Source organism: Callospermophilus lateralis, chromosome 12, assembly GCF_048772815.1.
Source record: "Callospermophilus lateralis isolate mCalLat2 chromosome 12, mCalLat2.hap1, whole genome shotgun sequence".
NCBI classification, from domain to species: Eukaryota; Metazoa; Chordata; class Mammalia; order Rodentia; family Sciuridae; genus Callospermophilus; species Callospermophilus lateralis.
Window position 1 is genome coordinate 69,165,066 of NC_135316.1, and position 18,197 is coordinate 69,183,262.

At 34.9% G+C, this 18,197-nt stretch overlaps 1 protein-coding gene across 4 annotated transcripts in view; it reads right to left on the reverse strand.

Annotated features, from left to right (window-relative positions):
- Positions 1-18,197, reverse strand: part of Tsc22d1 (TSC22 domain family member 1) — a 111,922-nt gene that overhangs the window by 42,402 nt on the left and 51,323 nt on the right. The window contains exon 1 of one of the 4 annotated variants that reach the window (XM_076872609.1): positions 10,178-10,358. The exons of the other annotated variants lie outside the window; for them this stretch is intronic. Coding sequence (XP_076728724.1) covers positions 10,178-10,224 — 47 coding nt within the window. The 5' untranslated portion in view covers positions 10,225-10,358. Of the gene's footprint in view, positions 1-10,177; positions 10,359-18,197 lie in introns of those variants that run through there. 4 annotated transcript variants of the gene reach the window in all.

Genomic DNA, 18,197 nt, shown 5'->3' on the forward strand with positions numbered 1-18,197 from the left:
TTAAAATTAATTCTGATTGGCTAAAGACATAAATGTGTGAGACAAAATGCTAATATTTTTGAAGAAATTTAGAGACTGCCTTGCTGAACTTGAGGAAATAATAGATTTCTTAAACTTAAAAGTCATTAACCCTAAGTAAAGAATATTTTCTTAATTCTAACTTACATTAAAATTAAGAACATCTGTTCAAAAGACAGCATAAAGAAGGTGAAAAGGTATATCCCAAATGAGGCAACCCAAAAACTCCAAAAGAAAAATAGGAAAAGGAATTCTACAAAAGAGGAAACAAATGGTTAATAAACATGCACATAAAGTGCTTAACCTCAAAACCAGTTAGAGCTAATATTTATATGCCCTATCTTCGCAAAATTGAAGAAGTCAGGTAAGAAATGTTGGCAAAAATATTAATCTTTTATAAATGTGTTTACACTTTTTTAAAAATATATTCCTAGTGGGAGAATAATTAGCACAATTATTGTGGAAAACAACGTGACATCCTCTTATAGAACTGAACTGTGAACCTGCCGTGATTGAGCTACTCCACTCCACAGGAAACACTCTATGTATCTTGTGCACAAGTATAAAAATGTTTATAGTAGCTGTTCATCTTGCCAAACAAAATAGAAAAACAAAATGAAACAACCTGAAAACAACACTAAAGAAGAGACGAATGAAAAAACTGTGGTACAGTCACACATCTATTTTATGCACTCATAAAAATAAATAACATACAGCTATACACAGCATGACTACTCTTAAAACAATATTGAATGAAAAATGCAAAACATAACAAGACTCCATCCAGTATTCTACTTTTATAAAGCTTCAAAACAAACCAAACTAAATAACACTTTGTTTAGGGATACGTCCCTATCCAGTTATGCTGCTTGGGGGGGGGGGGGACTCTGTTTTAAAATACAGAAATATTAGTTTTCCCTACCCACCACCTCAATCACTTTAGTAATTTACCTCTGGAGGATAAGAGGATAGTATTAGAAGAAATACAATATGGTTTTGAAAATATTCTAATGATTTAGCTTTGTTATGTTGGTAGTAGATTCACAGCTATGTATATAATTTTCTTCATAGTTATGTATTTCCCTGGTAGCTAGCTTCATCTGATAATTCTCAGTCCCCTCACAATCCCCATCACCTCTCTAGTTCAGACACTTTTCATTGCTCCCAACAAATTTTTGTTTTGTTTTTGTTGTCTTTGGTACCAGGGATTGAACCCAGGCAGGCTTAACCACTGATTCACATCCCCAGCCTTTTTAATTTATTTTTTAAATTTTGAGACAGGGTCTCACTTAAGTTGCTTAGGGCCTTTCTAATTTGCTGAGGCTAGCTTTGAGCTTGTGATCCCCCTGCCTCAGCTTCCCAAGCTGCTGGAATTACAGGCATACATCACCAGGTCTGGCTCCATCAATTTTTTTTTATTAAATATTTCTTTTTTTTTTTAGTTGTACTTGGACACAAGACCTTTATTTAATTTATTTACTTGTTTGTTTATTTATTTATTTATTTATTTAATGTGGTGCTGAGGATTGAACCCAGCACCTCACACGTGCTAGACAAGCGCTCTACCACAGCCCCAGCCCCCATCAAATTTTTTTTTTTTTAAAGGAAAAAAACTTCACTTATAGTAGTGACATCAATAAAAATGGCAAAGTAGGAGGTGCCAAGAATCCTTCCCTCCAGGGAAAAAATTTATCAGAATCAACTTTGTAAGAACTCTGGAAAATAGTAAAAGGCTTACAGCAAGCAAGCAGGTACTGAATCAATAAATTTCGAAGAAACATGAAAACTGTGGCATTTTTTACTGACCCTAGTTCAGTGGCAGCCCTGACAAGGCAGCCTACCACATGGAACTCTAATTTCTACTTCTGTAGGGAGCAGAGCAGAATTTCTCAAATAATCTGTTTGAAACTATCTGGAGACAACCTGAAGGACTGAAGAAAGTGTTTACCTTTATTTCACCCGACTCAGATTCTCTCAAGGCACAAAAGTAGATAAGCAGGAGACACTCTTCAAAAACACAGAAAAGGTAAATGAACAAATGAACAATCTACTGTCACTTGAGGCAAAAGAATAACGAATGCACACAAAAGATACGTAGAAAGCATTATTGTTGTTATTGTTGGGAGTGGGGATGGGGATTTAAGCCCCAAGAAAGGGGAAGAACCTGATTTCCAGAGTTATATACATTGAAATAATCAAAATGTCCAGTTTTTTTTTTTTTTAACAAAAATGTACAAGTAGTGCAAAGAAACTAAAAAGTATGGCCCATTCACAGAATAAACTTTTGGAAACTTTCCCTGACACTGGACTTAGGAGTCAAAGACTTTAAATCAACTATCTTAGGTATGCTGACAGAGCTAAAGGAAACCCTGGACAAGGAACTAAAGGAAACTAGAGAAATGAGAAATACAGAACATCAGTCGGTAAAGAGAAATGAGAGAGAGAGAGAGAGAGAGAGAGAGAGAGAGAGAGAGAGAGGGAGGGAGGGAGGGAGGGAGGGGGGAGGGGGGAGGGGGGGAGGGAGAGAGGGAGAGGGAGAGGGAGAGGGAGAGGGAGAGGGAGAGGGAGAGAGAGAGAGAGAGAGAGAGAGAGACTCTACAAAAAGGAACCAAAGAGATGTTCTGGAATTGAAAATATAACTATTGAAATGAAAATTTCACTAGAGAAGTTCAACAACAAATTTGAGCATGGAGCAGAAATAATCAGTGAGGTTGAAAATAGGTCAATTGAAATGATCAAGTTCTGAGTAACAAAAGGAATGAAGAAAAATGAACAGACCCTAAGAGACTTGTGGAACACCAGGCAGAAGAAAAAAATCAGTAATATTGAGGGATAGGCATGTGGCTCACTGGTAGAGCACTTGTCTGGCATGTGTGAGGCCTTGGTTCAATCCCAAGAACTGGGGGGAAACTTAGGTCAATCGAAACTATTATGTTTCAGGAACAGAAAGAATAAAGAAAAATGAACAGAACCTAACAGACCTGTCTGTGAAACACCACCAAGCAGACCAGCATACCCATAATGAGAGACTCAGAAGAAAAAGAGAAACAGAAAGACTCTTAGAAAAAACAATGGCCAACAACTTCCCAAATTTTATGAGACATGCATCTGTACATTGAAGAAGCTCACTCAGTGAAATCCAATATCAAATAGACCCATATCAAAACACATTATAATTACACCATCAAAGACTAAGAGATTCTTAAAAGCAGCAAAAGAAGCAACTTGGTGCATACAAGGAACCCTCAATGACATAATAGCCAATTTCTCAGACAAACCCATGGAAGATAGAAGACAGAGAGTGACACATTTAAAGTACTAACAGGAAGCCACGTACAGTGGCATAGGCCTATAATCCCAGTTAATTGTGAGGCTGAGGCAGGAGGATGGCAAATTCAAGGCCGGCCTGGTATAAATTTAGCAAGACCCTGTCTCAAAATAAAATAAAGGCTGAGGAAGAAGCTCAATGGTAAAGTGCTTGTTGCCTAGCATGTGCAAGCCCCTGAGTTCATTCCCCAATACTGCCAAAATCAAAACCTGGTCAAATGGCAAAAACTCTCCTTCAAAAATGAAAGAGCAATTATGTGATACCTGTATAAATAAAAGCTGAAGGAATTTCATTGCTAGTACATCTGCCCTGCAAGTGATGTTTAAAAAGTCCCTTAGGAAGAAGTAAAAGGACTCTAGATAATAGCACAAAGGCATACAAAGGAATTAACAACATTGGTGTAGGCTAGGGGTATAGCTCAGTTGTCAAGCATGTGCTTAGCATGCACAAGGTTCTGGGTTTGATCTCCAGAACCACATTTTTAAAAAGGAGAAAAGGAAGAGGAAGAGAAGGAGGAGGAGGATAAAGAAGAAGAACAACAACAACAACACTGGTAAAGGCAACTAAAATATACAAATAGTAAAAAGTCAACATTATATTTTTGATTTGTAGCTTTTTTCTAAATGAATGAGAAAAGACATGTATAAAACAATAATTATAAATCTGTTAATGACCATACAATGTAAAAGATATATTTTGTGATAACAACATAAAAAACTAGTGGAATAAAATTAAGAATCCAGAAATACATCTATACACCAATGGAAAATTGATTTCAGAAAAGAGTATCAATACCATTCAACCAAGAAAGAATAGCTTCTTCAACAAATGATGATGGCTTAACATGTAAGAGAATAACGTTGGATTCCAATCTCATACCATATACAAACTCGAAATAGACCAATAACCTAAATATCAGAGCTACAACTATGAAATTCTTACAGCAAAACAGAATACATTTTCATGACCATGAATTTGGCATTAGATTTCTAGATAAAATGCCAAAAGTACAAGCAAAGGAAAAGTAGATGAATTTAACATCATCAAAATTAAAACTTTGTGCATCAAAGGATACTATCAAAAAGAGATAACCAATATTTTTGAATCATGTATCCAATAAGGGGCTTGTAAATATATAAAGAACTCAAAAATATAAAAATATAGTCTAGTTGAAAAATGGGGCAAAGGATCTAAACAGACCTTCTGGATATATCCCTAGGTTTGGAACTAAGATGATACACAAATTGCTAACAAGCACATGAAAGATGCTCACTCATCATCAGTGATCAAAATATGATACAAAAAAACAAACAAACAAACAAAAAAACCCCAAACCACATGATACCACTTTACATCCACTGGGATAGCAAAAATTCAAAATATAGCAAACAAAAAGTACTGGTGAGGATGTGGAAAAATTAGAACCTTCGTAAATGGCTCCTGTGTAAAAGTGGTAAAGCCATTGTAGACAACAGGCAAAAGAATGTTCCTGAAAAAGTTAACATAGAATTACCATGCAACAGGCAGTCAAACTGTTAAATACAAATGTTCCTAATAGCTCTCATTATTCACCATAGCCAAAAGGTGGAAACTCAAATGTTCATCACAGATGAATAAATAAAATATAGTATATACCCATATAGAACATATAATTGAACTATATGAATTAATGAAGTACAGGATGATGTGGATGACCCCTGAACTCATCTAAATGAAAGAAGACAAAAGAGAACACATGTTAATGGTGCCATTCACATGAAATATTCAGAATAGGTAAATTCAAAGAGACAGAAAGCAGATAATATTGTTTGCCAGGGACTGGGGATGCGGTGAATGAAGAATTGCTGCTTAATGGGTTTGGAGTTTTCTTTGGAGTTCATGAAAATATTTAGGAACTTGAAAAAGGTGGTAATTACACAACATTGTGAATGCACTAAACACCACTAAATTATACAGCTTAAAGTGGTTAATTTTATGTAGCTTGAAGTTGAATTTCACCTCAATCTGAAAAGAAAACAAACACAAGCTATGTCACCTGAATCAGAAAACCACAAATCATCTTTCATTTTTTTCCCATCATCCTTTGCATCTCATTGGACAATGTGCAAAATTGATTCTATCTTCACTGTAGAATGCAATTCTCTCCCACTCCTTTTCCTTGTGGCTGTTCCTGTCTTAATCTATCCATTAAAAAAACATCACTTTAACCTACTAATATCAAGTTTCCAACAAATCTAATCATATAAATTCCCAATTCAAAATCTTCCCATGTTTCCCTACAACTTTCAGGTCAAAGCAGAGCTCCTATCACAGCACATACGCGCGCACGCACACATACATACACACAAATTCTTCCCTGTTCTATCCTAGCCCCCTTCCTACCCCTGTGCATGAATTCCTATCATTTTTTCTCATTTCCCCTACTATATATAAGGCTAACTCTTTCTTCTTCAAAGATCTATGTTAAGATCTCTGTACTTTCTCTTCCTGGGAGATCCTTTCCCAAGTAACTGCCCTAAAATTTCAACTAAATGTCTCATCCTTCATAGGGAATTATTCCCGAGTTTTCACTTCTTTATTTTTTACCCATACCAACCATTTCTGAGAGCACTTTTCACTATAATATACTTGGCTTACTTTCTTAGTTTTATAATCCCCTAGTAAACTCTGAAAGCAGGGGACACGACTTGATCATTATTTATATCATTTATACCTAGCTCCACAAATGTTCATCCATTCATTCTCTCAGTGAGTCAAATGTAAAATATTTCAGAGATCTGTTCATCTTTTGTTATGTGACCATTAAGTCTTCATGACTGGCCAATATCTAAGAGAAATTAGCAGCAAAGTTTTTGCAAAATGGTCTATCCTCAAACTAATTAAAAGCTTTTAACTTGATTAACACATTTAATACATGAAAATATTTCCTAGTCCTTCTTTCTAAAAAACTGAAAACGGACCTAAGTCAGTGTTAAAGAAATATTTTTAAAATGTTAAATAAAACCAGTAAAGGCAAAATCCTTAGTTTTGAGATGAAAAACCTAAATATAAAAACGAAACATTTTCTCCCTCACTGGACATAAAATTGTTTCAGTTTTTAGAGTTAGATGTATAGTAACACACACACACTTCTGTACCACATTATCTACCGACCCCTGGGGCATGCCACCCCGTGTTCTATATAGCTCCTCAAATCATCTGGTTGGACAATATGCTAGAAACTATATACTTTCAGGATATTTTTCAAAGAATGTATTCTCCATTTTTTCCTTTTATCTGCAAATGTTTTGACAGTCTGAATTTCAATGTACCCAAGAGAGCCAGAGATGAGCTAGAATGTATCTCTAGACTTCCTTGATGGCCAGGGATATATTGATATTTTGAAAAAATATAAGATTTACAAATATTTTCTACAACTGTGTTTCTAAGATAACTATAGTTATGCTTTCATTATTTGTGGGGTTAGTCTTTAATTGTTTGAATCCAATCTAATTCTTCCCACTTTACAGTATCTATAGATTTTACATACTGGAAGATTAAAGTACAGCTATTAATCTACTTTCTTACAATCAAGACTGATTCTTCCTGTGGCTATTTCTTCTGGACCCAAAGCACTTTCATCTTTTTCTTTCAGATAAATATGTTCTCAATACCAGAAACTCTTGTGATTTGCCTACATAATTCATTTGCTTTTATATCTTAAAGACTTATAATCGATTAATTATTATTTCCATCTTGCACTGGCTGCTAGAAAGCTCACAGCTAATTTACTCATTTCTAGACTTCCTCATTTGCAATATATTATTCTCATTCTGAGCTCTGTATTATGTTTTTCAATCTTTTTAATTCTTTTGCCACAAAATAACTTTGTCATGTTGGATATATTTTGGTAAGTTGTCTTTTGCCTCTTCTGGAAAGTAATCCTTTAAAAAACCTCACATATATACTTGACTAGTTATTAGCCAGTCTGCTTCTGGGCTTCCAAGTATAATAGAAGCCAGGCCTAATTAACTTATTTCACAGCTGTTCAACAATCCTTATATTCATTCTCTGTTGACTATATATCCATTCCCCTATATAAATCATTATGAACAATTTTCCTTTCTCTTTGAATCATCACAATTTATTTCACTGCAAGCAGGTAACATCTCTAACAAAATCTAGAAATAACAGGGGCAATCAGTTAAACTCTCACTCACCCTGAAGTTCCTGTGGTGGGAACCAAAGGGATAAGGATGCCAAACACACAGGAGGCAGTAGGGGGAAATTAAGTAAGTAGAAAAACAGAAAACAATGACAGGCAACAGTTAATTATTAGGCAAGTGGTTGGCACAAGGGAGTTTCAGTGTGAATTTACAGACAGACCAACAGATGGGACCTTGCAAATGTCACCCATCAGAGAGAGTCAGTCCAAAGACTTGGAGTTACAAAGCAAGGATTCCTCAAAGAGTAGTAAAAGTAGCCCAGATACTTGAAATCGGATTATAAGGTAGGAAACTGATGATTGTAATACAGCAGTGTACCAATCATATGCAAGATAAAGCCCAATGATGTTTATCATTTCTTCAAAATCATATGCAAGATAAAGCCTCAAACCAGCAAAAACTACCCTTACTGCTGAACCCCCAGAGTATTCGGTTGGAACTCTTCAAGTCCTCCCTAAGAACAGAGTTAGTCCCAGAGGCTGGGATCAGGGAGGAGTGAGCATACTAGTGAGGTCACGTGGTTCAGATGAAAATGATCACCGCAGTAACATGCAAGATAAACTGCAGGGTAGTGACCCTGAATGCAGGATGACAAACTAATAGTGTGCTATTTAAAAATAATGGTAAAATAAAAATTCAATAAGCTTTTAAGCATATTACCTGAACAAAGTCACAAAAATCTGCAGATATATTGAAAGTATATGTGTGTAAATGAGTGACTAGGAAAGAGAGAGAAAACATGAATGCTAACACATGAACTTACAGTCCATTAAAATGGCTTTCTCGGGCTGGGGATGTGGCTCAAGCGGTAACGTGCTTGCCTGGCATGCGCGGGGCACTGGGTTCGATCCTCAGCACCACATAAAAATAAAATAAAGATGTTGTGTCCACTGAAAACTAAAAAATAAATATTAAAAAATTCTCTCTCGGGCTGGGGATGTGGCTCAAGCGGTAGCGCCCTCGCCTGGCCTGCGCTGGGCGCTGGGTTCGATCCTCAACACCACATACAAATAAAGATGTTGTGTCCACCGAAAACTAAACAATAAATATTAAAAAATTCTCTTTCTCTCAAAAAAAAATTCTCTTTAAAAAAATGGCTTTCACAAAGTCACCAATGGTCTTTATACTCAACAGCCAATTTTCAACACTTAATCTACCTATAATTGCACTCACATAACACTGTAGAGCAAATTGTCTCCCTACAACTTGCTTTTATATGCAAAGATGTGTCAGTTTACGCATTTCATGTGTAAATTGTTTAATTTCCAGTTGCCACCTCAAGAACACAAAAAAATGTTTTAATATATTTGTAGATTCAGATGACTTTGCTATAATTCACATGCTAAGAAGCACTTTTTTTTTCCTATGTGTAATCCTCCTTTCAAATGTTCAGTGCCTTTCTGATTGATGATTAATTGTTGATTTTTCTGACCCCATTTGGTCCCAGAGACAGAGAGTAATTGGATACTTGCTTAAGATGGAAAACACTTGCAGACAGCCTTTATTTGATATTTCTTGCCTGAAACCCCTTTACTCTGATTAAATTCTTTTTTTCAGAATCCAATGATACCTAAATTTTCAGATCTTGTTCTGTGTGATTTATTAGGTTAACTCATCTTATTCCTTAACTAGGATTCCTCACTGGAATCATGGCACACAGGAATGATCTGAATGGCTGTTTTCTCAAATCTCCCAACAATGGTCCATTACTGGTGCAATTCCAGAGCCACAGGAAAAGTCAATTCATTCATTCAATAGATGCCTCAGGTCACTGGGGCTTCATTTCCCCTTGAAACCCCAGAAGAAAAGCCACAAGTCACAACAATCCCAGGAGGGGGTTGTGTTATCACCCCCATTTGAGAGCTAAGCAAACTGGGTCAGAGGTTGAGTTACTTGACCAAGCTCACATAGCTAGCACTTGGGAACCAGGAGTCAAATCAACCCTGTTACTATGAATCTACTTAGCTTTTCTTCCATCTACTATCTATACCTTATGACCTAATCTTTAAAGATCTGCTCTTTAAAAAACTTTATAATTATTTAACATGCATAAGTTTGTAATTACAATAAAACTGCCTGCTATTTAAAATAAGGATCACAATAAACTTCCCTTGTATTTCCACAGTGCTAGGATTACAAAAGACATCTGGAATTTATTTAATTGGTCATTGCAATTAATAATAATAAAAAATTGAGAAACAAAGAGTGAATTCAAACAGGTGTGTCTAGCTTATTTAATATAAACCTCTAGCCCAAATATAGTCATCAACCATTAGAGATATGCTAACATGAGTACAAGGAATAAAATGAAATCTGAAGATAAAATATGGACAAGATATACAAAACAAAATCTATAATCTATCCTTTTCAAGTTATAGAATACTAATATGAAGGTTATTTCAGTCATTTTACTTTCTAATTCCTTCTAATAATTTCCAATGTTCTTATGCAGATATTCTAAAGTACAAAGAAAAACCGAAGGACAGAAAGATGATGAAGATAAAAGTCTTTAGAAATCTGCTGGGGCTCTATTTTGGAATCCACAAATCTAGATTAAGTTAACATGGCAAAGAGAAAGGAAAACAAATTATTTCCACCAGAACTCAAGGATACCATACATAAATACCTTTGAATTTTCATATTGTTGCCATGGTTAATAGGTTTGCCAATCATCCAGTTGCCCCAAGAGTTTTCTTCAATTTGGGATAGAGGGAGAGCAAGTATAATCTAGAATATAAAATCTCTCAGTACTTCCAACACTAACGCAGAGAAAACAGAGAAGTTTTCAGTAAAAACTTCTCAGTGTTTCAACATGAAGGTTGTAAAGACAAACGAAACAGAAGACTTGGCAAGTTGATGAGTAGGTCACGTGTGAATATTTCATCACAATTAACTTGATACCTTCTCTCCTTTTACTTAAATTCCAATCCATTGCAAAACCAACTTTATAGATTCTTGGATATATCTTTTTATTTTACCTAGAAATAATTAGAATACTTTGATATTAAAAACATTTGCAGTAAATTAATGACAAAATTGAATATATAAATTAAATCTTAAATGGCATATTAACATAAAAAGATGTTAAATTTAGTTTTTAGCTATGTTAAATATGCAAAATAATATACCCGGGGTTTATCTGAAGTAATGTGAGAGTCTGAGTTATGGGTTAATTGGCAAAACATAAACTTCAGAACATTGGGAATGGCTCTGTTAAATGCTTTAGAATCTCCATGGGAGAGGGAAGCTACTTTATTAGATATTACCAAATGGAATAAATATTTTAGCACATTTAGTCAGGTTTTTGCTTACTGGTGAAAATTCAGTTTTTCTTCTCTTTTAGAGACTACTTGAACTTGTATATAATGGCTATTTCTTCCCCCCTTTTCCATGGAAATCAATCATTATTCAATATTTAACTTACTACCTAGTTTTTAGAGCTTTCTTAAGTCCCTATTAAAATTTTTGAGCAAATTGATAAAAATAATTTAAATGAAATGTCTAGCCCAATGATGTTTATCATTTCTTCAAAATCATATAAACAAAACTAACTCAAACTAATTTCAAATATTTAAGATTAAAATATCAGTACCGTAATTCATGTCAGTACCGTAATTCACAATGTATTCAAGTTTAATATATCAAGATCACCAGCAAATTTTAATCCTGAACATCTCTTCTTCCGTTCTGAGTTACTAAAAAACTCTATTAAGTATATGGTAGAAAAGTTAAATGCATAAGTTTAAAATCCCAGAGTGGAGCTCAGAATGAGTGTGCTTGAAAGAAAAATTATACAAGAAACTGGATAGTTCTGCTCTGGAAAAGTTCACTTAGAAGGTTGTCTCCATTACATGACAAAATTGTTGCCCAATATGATTCTTAGTGTTTTGGGACATTTCTGTAAACACCAAAGTTTCTGTCTTATGCTTTAGTGTTCAAAGGTTCACTATTTCATCATTTTTGTATAATTTTGTTTAAAATATATATATTTTTTAAAACTACACAGATGTTTTTCTATCCAAACCATATAATTAAACAAGGAAACAGTACACTCTGCTATTAAATTATCCCAGAAAAACTCAGTGACCTCACTTTATGACTGCTGAAATTACTCTGTACAAGCTTAAACAACCTATTTCAAAACCAAAAGCAGCTGTTATTGGACAACAGAGCTGTTCAATAAACTTCTATCGCATTCAATAAATACTTAAGGAATGTCAAGTATGTATTAGGCACCATGCCAGATTCTGTGGAGGTATCCAAAGAAAAAGAATAAGAAGAAAGTCCCTTCCCTTAAGAGCTATGGAACAGCAGAAAGCTTTTATTAACATGCCAACATCTCTGTAGGACTGAGCAGCACCCTAAGTATTTTTAAAATAAATTATTTATTCCTCACAACAGTGTTGTGATATAGGTATTATTACTGCTTCCAATTTATATACATAACCAGCTCAAGGTCCCACACTAGCAAGAGGTGGAATCAGGGTGTGAAGTGCAGGCAGTCTGGCAGCAGAGTCCACACTCTCAACTATTCTGCCCTGCTGACTCTCCAGCAATAAAAAAGGCAGGGCAAAGTAATAATGAGGGGCAACTTTTTAAAAGAATGGAAAAAAAATGCATTAAGTTTACAAAAGAATATATCCTATCAGGTAGAATGTGATTATGGTCCCAAAAGGGTTGGTGAGTTTCAGGGGAAGAGTAGAACAGGAATTCTGGGAAAAGGAGATATGTAAGAAAAAAGGGGTTTTATTAAGTAGTATGTTACAAGTTTGGTAAGAAGTCAGCTCAAAGGGAACTCCAGGGAGCCACTGAAGATTTCTGAGCTTGTTACTGAGAGAGCATGTTTTAATAAGATTAATCAAATGACTGGGAAGGAGGGAAGTGGGTTTGGATGCAGGATGACTGATAAGACTGGATTATTAGTGAGAAATCTTAACAGCCTAGACCATGAAGGAGACAATGGGGAAAAGGAGAGAGGAACAAAAAGGCAAGATATACTTACAGAATCTGATAATTACAAAACTGGAAGCCTATGTACACAGTGCCTGCAGTGTCCTAGGGTCTAGGGGTTCAGGGACAACCATCTGGGAGGCATGAGAAAATGAAGTAAAAAACGATGAGGCTGTTGAGCCTGGAATACTAGAAAATCAGGGCAATCATAAGTAGAACCTAGAAGCTTCGGAAGGAGCATCTGAGGCAGTTGAGCTACCCAGGCCAGGGTGATGGAAAAGACCCAGGGTGAAGACGAGGACCTGAACCCAGGGTTCAGGGTAAGGTGAATGAAAGGAACACAACTAAAAATGACCTTTACATACCAACATGCAACTCATGGCAGGAAGTGTAAATAGCCAAAAAAGGGAGATAAAATAGCACAGGTAAGAAGAAAATCACAATTAGTCCACAGTCAAAAAAAGGAAAGACAAGGCTTAGAGAGCACTAGGAAGGTAAGAAGTCAGAGTAACACTTTAAAATGCTGAAGAGAGGAGAAATCATTCTTTTCAAATTTTTATACTCAAATACTTTATCTTAAATGAAATGATTTTTTTTCAAACTTACAAAGTCTAATCATGTACATATCAATTTGACATCCCCAAAATCAGTGCAGAAGAATAATTTAAAGTACACACGATACTGCAGAACTATAACTCCTCACACAGGAGAAAAAAAACAATGGGCTGAAAACTGACACAGCCACAATATAAACAAAATGCACAGCTCTCTGTAATGTGCTTTTTTTTTTAATTAGGTAAAGACTTCATAGCAAAACAAAACTGCATCACTTAATGAAACAGAAGACTCACAAGACTTCAAAGAAATGTCAATCTTGCCATCAAGTCTGCTTCCCCAGTTCATTCTTTTGCATTCATTCTCCCTAACCTTCATTTTTGTTCTCAGAGCATCATATAGCTCATGATCATAGGTGCTTAGCACAGGGGAAGGTACAGGCGTAGTGATGACAGCACAGAGCACAGAGTCAGAGGAAGCTTCCTAGAGGAATTACTCAACTTTGAATTTAAATATATGAATAATATGGACCAATAAAATATATGCCCAAAACATGTATAAAGTACTCAAATCTCATCTACACACTTAAGCCATGATAAATTTGTAATGAATGAATCTTAAAGCATGATGGTGATAAACAGCACTTGCAATTAGAAGAAACTGACAAATGGTTTGCTTTTTATTTCAGTACTATTAATGACTGGGACTTCCTACTCTTCATATATTAAAAGAGAAATATGAATATTTTTCTGAGCTCACTAAATCATTTAAAGTTCAGTTAACCTTATAGGGATATTAAACGGTAGTTGATAGTGAATTTTTGAGATTCACGTGCAAACTATATTAAACTTGAAGTCGGTTAGCTGGGTTAAGAAAGATACTAATGAACTCATGGTTCTTATGTTTATATGTTCGACCAGCTTCACTTTTCCATGATAGTCACATGAAGGATTTATGCACTCAATAGCCACAGTGATCTTCTTAAAAACACATGCAACTCTACTGCCCCAAATCTAAGCTCCAATTAAAATCTTTCGATAGAGTTCTATTAACAGCTCTATTCAATAGGAATCCACCTCTCATACTGCACTCTAGCACTGGCCTCTGTTTACTCTTGCAACACCACTTCCCCCTTCCCTCTCCTTTTTTGCCACCCAGCCTCCCTTCAGTCTAGCTCCTTGCCACACCAGAGCCTTTGTACCTCCAGGAAGCTCTTTTAGTCCGAAGAACTAGAGAAAGACACAACCCCCATCCCCATAGATAAACACTTCTGAGGAGTGACCTATCTCCTCAAAACCAACAACCAAAAGCCCTATACAAAGTTCATGAGGTCCCATGTGATAAGCATGAAGTGGCAAATGAACATCAACCTTGACAAGATAATAAGTTTATGGAAAACTAAAATGGAACTCGAAGCCATATTCATTGAATAAAGAAATCTCAATTATTAGTAACAGCTCCAGACCCAATATAAATAAGAAATCTCAGCTTTCATACCCAGGCAGTGTGCTTCAAAAATACCCAGACAAGTCAAAATTATCAGAAACAAAACAGTAACCAAAAGAATGGCTACTATAAAGCTACAGGCAGCAAGGGGGAATTCTGAAGCCAACATTCATATGCAGGCAGAAGAATCAAAATGATCAGAAGGTAGGATAGTGACAATGGCGTAACCTGAGTACACTTAAAGCCAATGAACTATACACTTAAAAACAGGATGGTAAATTTTGTTATGTATATTTTATTATTAATTTTTTAAAAAGAAAGGGGAGGAAAGTTTTGATACAGCTTTACAACTAAAAACCTGGGTCTCTTCACCCTGAAAAATAAGAAGGGTATGATCTATTCCCACAGTAAAAAATACTAAGTTATATATTAGAACTAAAGGAGCAGAAGAGGAAAGTTGAGAGAAGAATTTATACTTTTGTTTATCTTCACTAATAAGAAAACCGGCATTACTAAAACAAGATATTATTTTCACTTGTCAAACTAGAAAATTTGGGGGAAAAAAAACACAAAAGAAATCTGGGCAAGAGAAATAAGTACTCTCATTCACTGCTACTAAAAGTGTAGTCAACGCCCTTTCAAAAAAGAACTTGTCAATGTATATTAGAAAGTCTTTTAAAAAAAGTGCATATATTGTCCAGTAAATTTCACTTTTGTGAATTAACCCCAAGAAAACAATCCTGGATGCATAAAAAAATTGATGCATTAATATGAACATTCATTAAAGCACAATGTATAATAAAGTAAAGGAAAAATAAATTATTATTATTTTTTTTAAAGAGAGAGAGAGAGAGGAGAGAGAGAGAGGAGAGAGAGAGAGAGAGAGAGAGAGAGAGAGAGAAAGAGAGAGAGAGAGAATTTTTTTAATATTTATTTTTTTTAGTTATTGGTGGACACAACATCTTTGTTTGTATGTGGTGCTGAGAATCGAACCCGGGCCGCACGCATGCCAGGCTAGCGCGCTACCACTTGAGCCACACCCCCAGCCCGGAAAAATAAAATTAATGTCTGGCAATAAGAAAATAAAACTCTAATACCTCCATATATTTTTCTATAGCAAGTAAAAATGTTTCTGAAGAAATGTGGTAACATGTTTAAATTTATAACTTAAAATATTAAGTTATGAAGTTGTATATTCCATTGAACAAAAGTCTTTGCCTGGAATTGACTTGCTTTTCTACATCATATCACTATAATGGAAGAAGGCATTGAAACATGATCAATTTAACAATAAACTAATATTTACAACAATAAATTTATATTTTGGAGGAGAGAAAAAAGGAAGCTATGAACTTCATAATAACATTCACCCAGCTATCTATTTTTACCATTAAGCTGTTGGTACTCTTCAGGTCAAGATCTTATTTATTTCTAAAATTTAGAAAACAACTGTTTGACATATAGTAGTTGTTCAATATGACCATCTGAAAACACCTACTCATCTAAATGACCAGTTTTATAAACAAAAAGAAATGCACACACACATTTTTAAAAAAAACAAATAGGAACCATCTGAGTTTAAAAAAAATCTTAAGATTTTGTGTAATAGTATTTGATGACTAAAAATAAATGCTACCACCAGTTAAGTGCTTTTTTAAAAACGTCTTTAGAAAAAGCAGTAGAAACAGTTTCATGATAAAGATAGATTTTAATTCTAACACTTCAGAACTGATTAGATTTGACTGGATACACAGCTTGTCAAACTATTTGGGTAAAGAGGAGCAATCTAACCAAAGGCCAGAATTAGAAACTTCTATCCCTTAACATAGATATTCTCAAAGTTCTGCCTTCAGCTTTCTGCTCTTGTTCTACACATACTTTCTGGGTAATAGGTCTATTCTCATAGCATTAGTTATCACCGTTAAGATGACAACTCCCAAATCAATACCTTCATTTCAGAATTTTATCCCAAACTTCAGGTTCAAATCTGAATGTCCACGGGTCAACTCCACTTCACTGTGTTCCAAACTCAACGTGCTTAAATGTTAAGTGTTTCTTTGTAAACTTATTCTTTCTATATTCCCTATTTCTGGAACCAGAACCACTTCCCACATAGAAAACCAGGTCATTCTGATCCCTTCTCCCTACATCTATATTCATCAAAAAAACAAGATTTAGAAATTCCTAAATATTTCTTAAATGGACCTCTTCCCTTCCATTTCTAAAGCCTCCATCCTGACTCAGGTCCACATTAGTTCTTTCCTAAATTCTGAAATTGCTTCTAGTTGATTTTTTTTTTTTTTTGCCTCCAGTCCTAACTTTCATCAGCCCTCCTCAGAGACCAGATACAATGTCACTTCTCAGGTAGGTCCTTTCCTGTTCTCCAGACCAGGTCACACTTAACAGTAATGGATCACACAGAACTCCTCTACCTCCCCTGTCCTAACACTTATGTAATGCTCTTGTAACAGTTGTTTGCCCAATTAAGTCAGCTTCTGCACAAGTGAAGGGTCTCTATCATGTTTTGATTTACTTCATCTAGGGCTTGATTAAAATAGCTAACTGTATAGGACCTAATACATGACTGACAGCACGGATTGCCTCTACTTTATGTATTACACACATGAACCTACATACTTTTTCAAATGTAGACTCTTCTTGTGAATAGCAATTAATTTAAATCTCATTGCCTATAGTGATACTTGTTGTACATCTTATTAGTCACTATATAAAAAATACACAAAGATCTGTGACTTTCTCTGGTACAAGTAATAGGTCTTCACACATAGAAATATGGAGATAATTGGATTAGGAAGTTTTGATTGTAAAGATGACAGAATAAATGAATAACGGAAACTACCATTTTTATTCTGTTACTTTGTTTGCCTAACAGAATAAAATATTCAACAATAAAAAGTACTCTAGAAATAACATGAATTGACTAGAACACAGATCAGCTTATAAACCCTGGCTGTGTTTTTTTCATTTTTATTCTGAATTTGTGCAAATCATGGGAACCCCTAATAGTAACAGGAGACATATCCAACTACAGGCATCATAAGCGATTATGATGAACCACGGGAGAGACTCTTGTCTTATCTCTTCCAGCCTCTCCTTACTTTGTGCTTGAGTAGGATAATTAAGGCCTTTAGAAGAAGAAAATTCAGATGACAAATTACTTCCATAAGCATAAACAATCCAAAAACACCAATTAAAAGATTTTGATAGATAATGGCCCTTGAAGATAACCTACACTAAATTCTATCAATATAGTAGAAAAGTTTGGGAAAGTGCCTTTCAATTTGTGAGTAGCTATAGTTAACTAAAATTTCTGGCAACTCAACTAACAAGTTAACTGTGAATAAAAATACTACAGTTTCTATTACTCATTAATTCTTCTATCACCCTTACATTCAAAACATTTGGAGGACATTGTAATTAAAACTCATTCTAAATATGATCTGATCATCTGGAGAAAATATAAATTATTCATTAAATGTTGTTAGAACAATTAGGAGCTATCTGGAAAACAAAACAAAACAAACAGAAAACAAAAGTCAGATCCATCCAGACACAAAAATAAACCCCCAAAGGGTCAAAGATGTATGTATATAGAAAAAGCAAAACCAATAGTTAAAGTAAATGTATTATTGTTTCTTTATAACCTTGGGATGAAAATTCTTCCTGACTCAAAA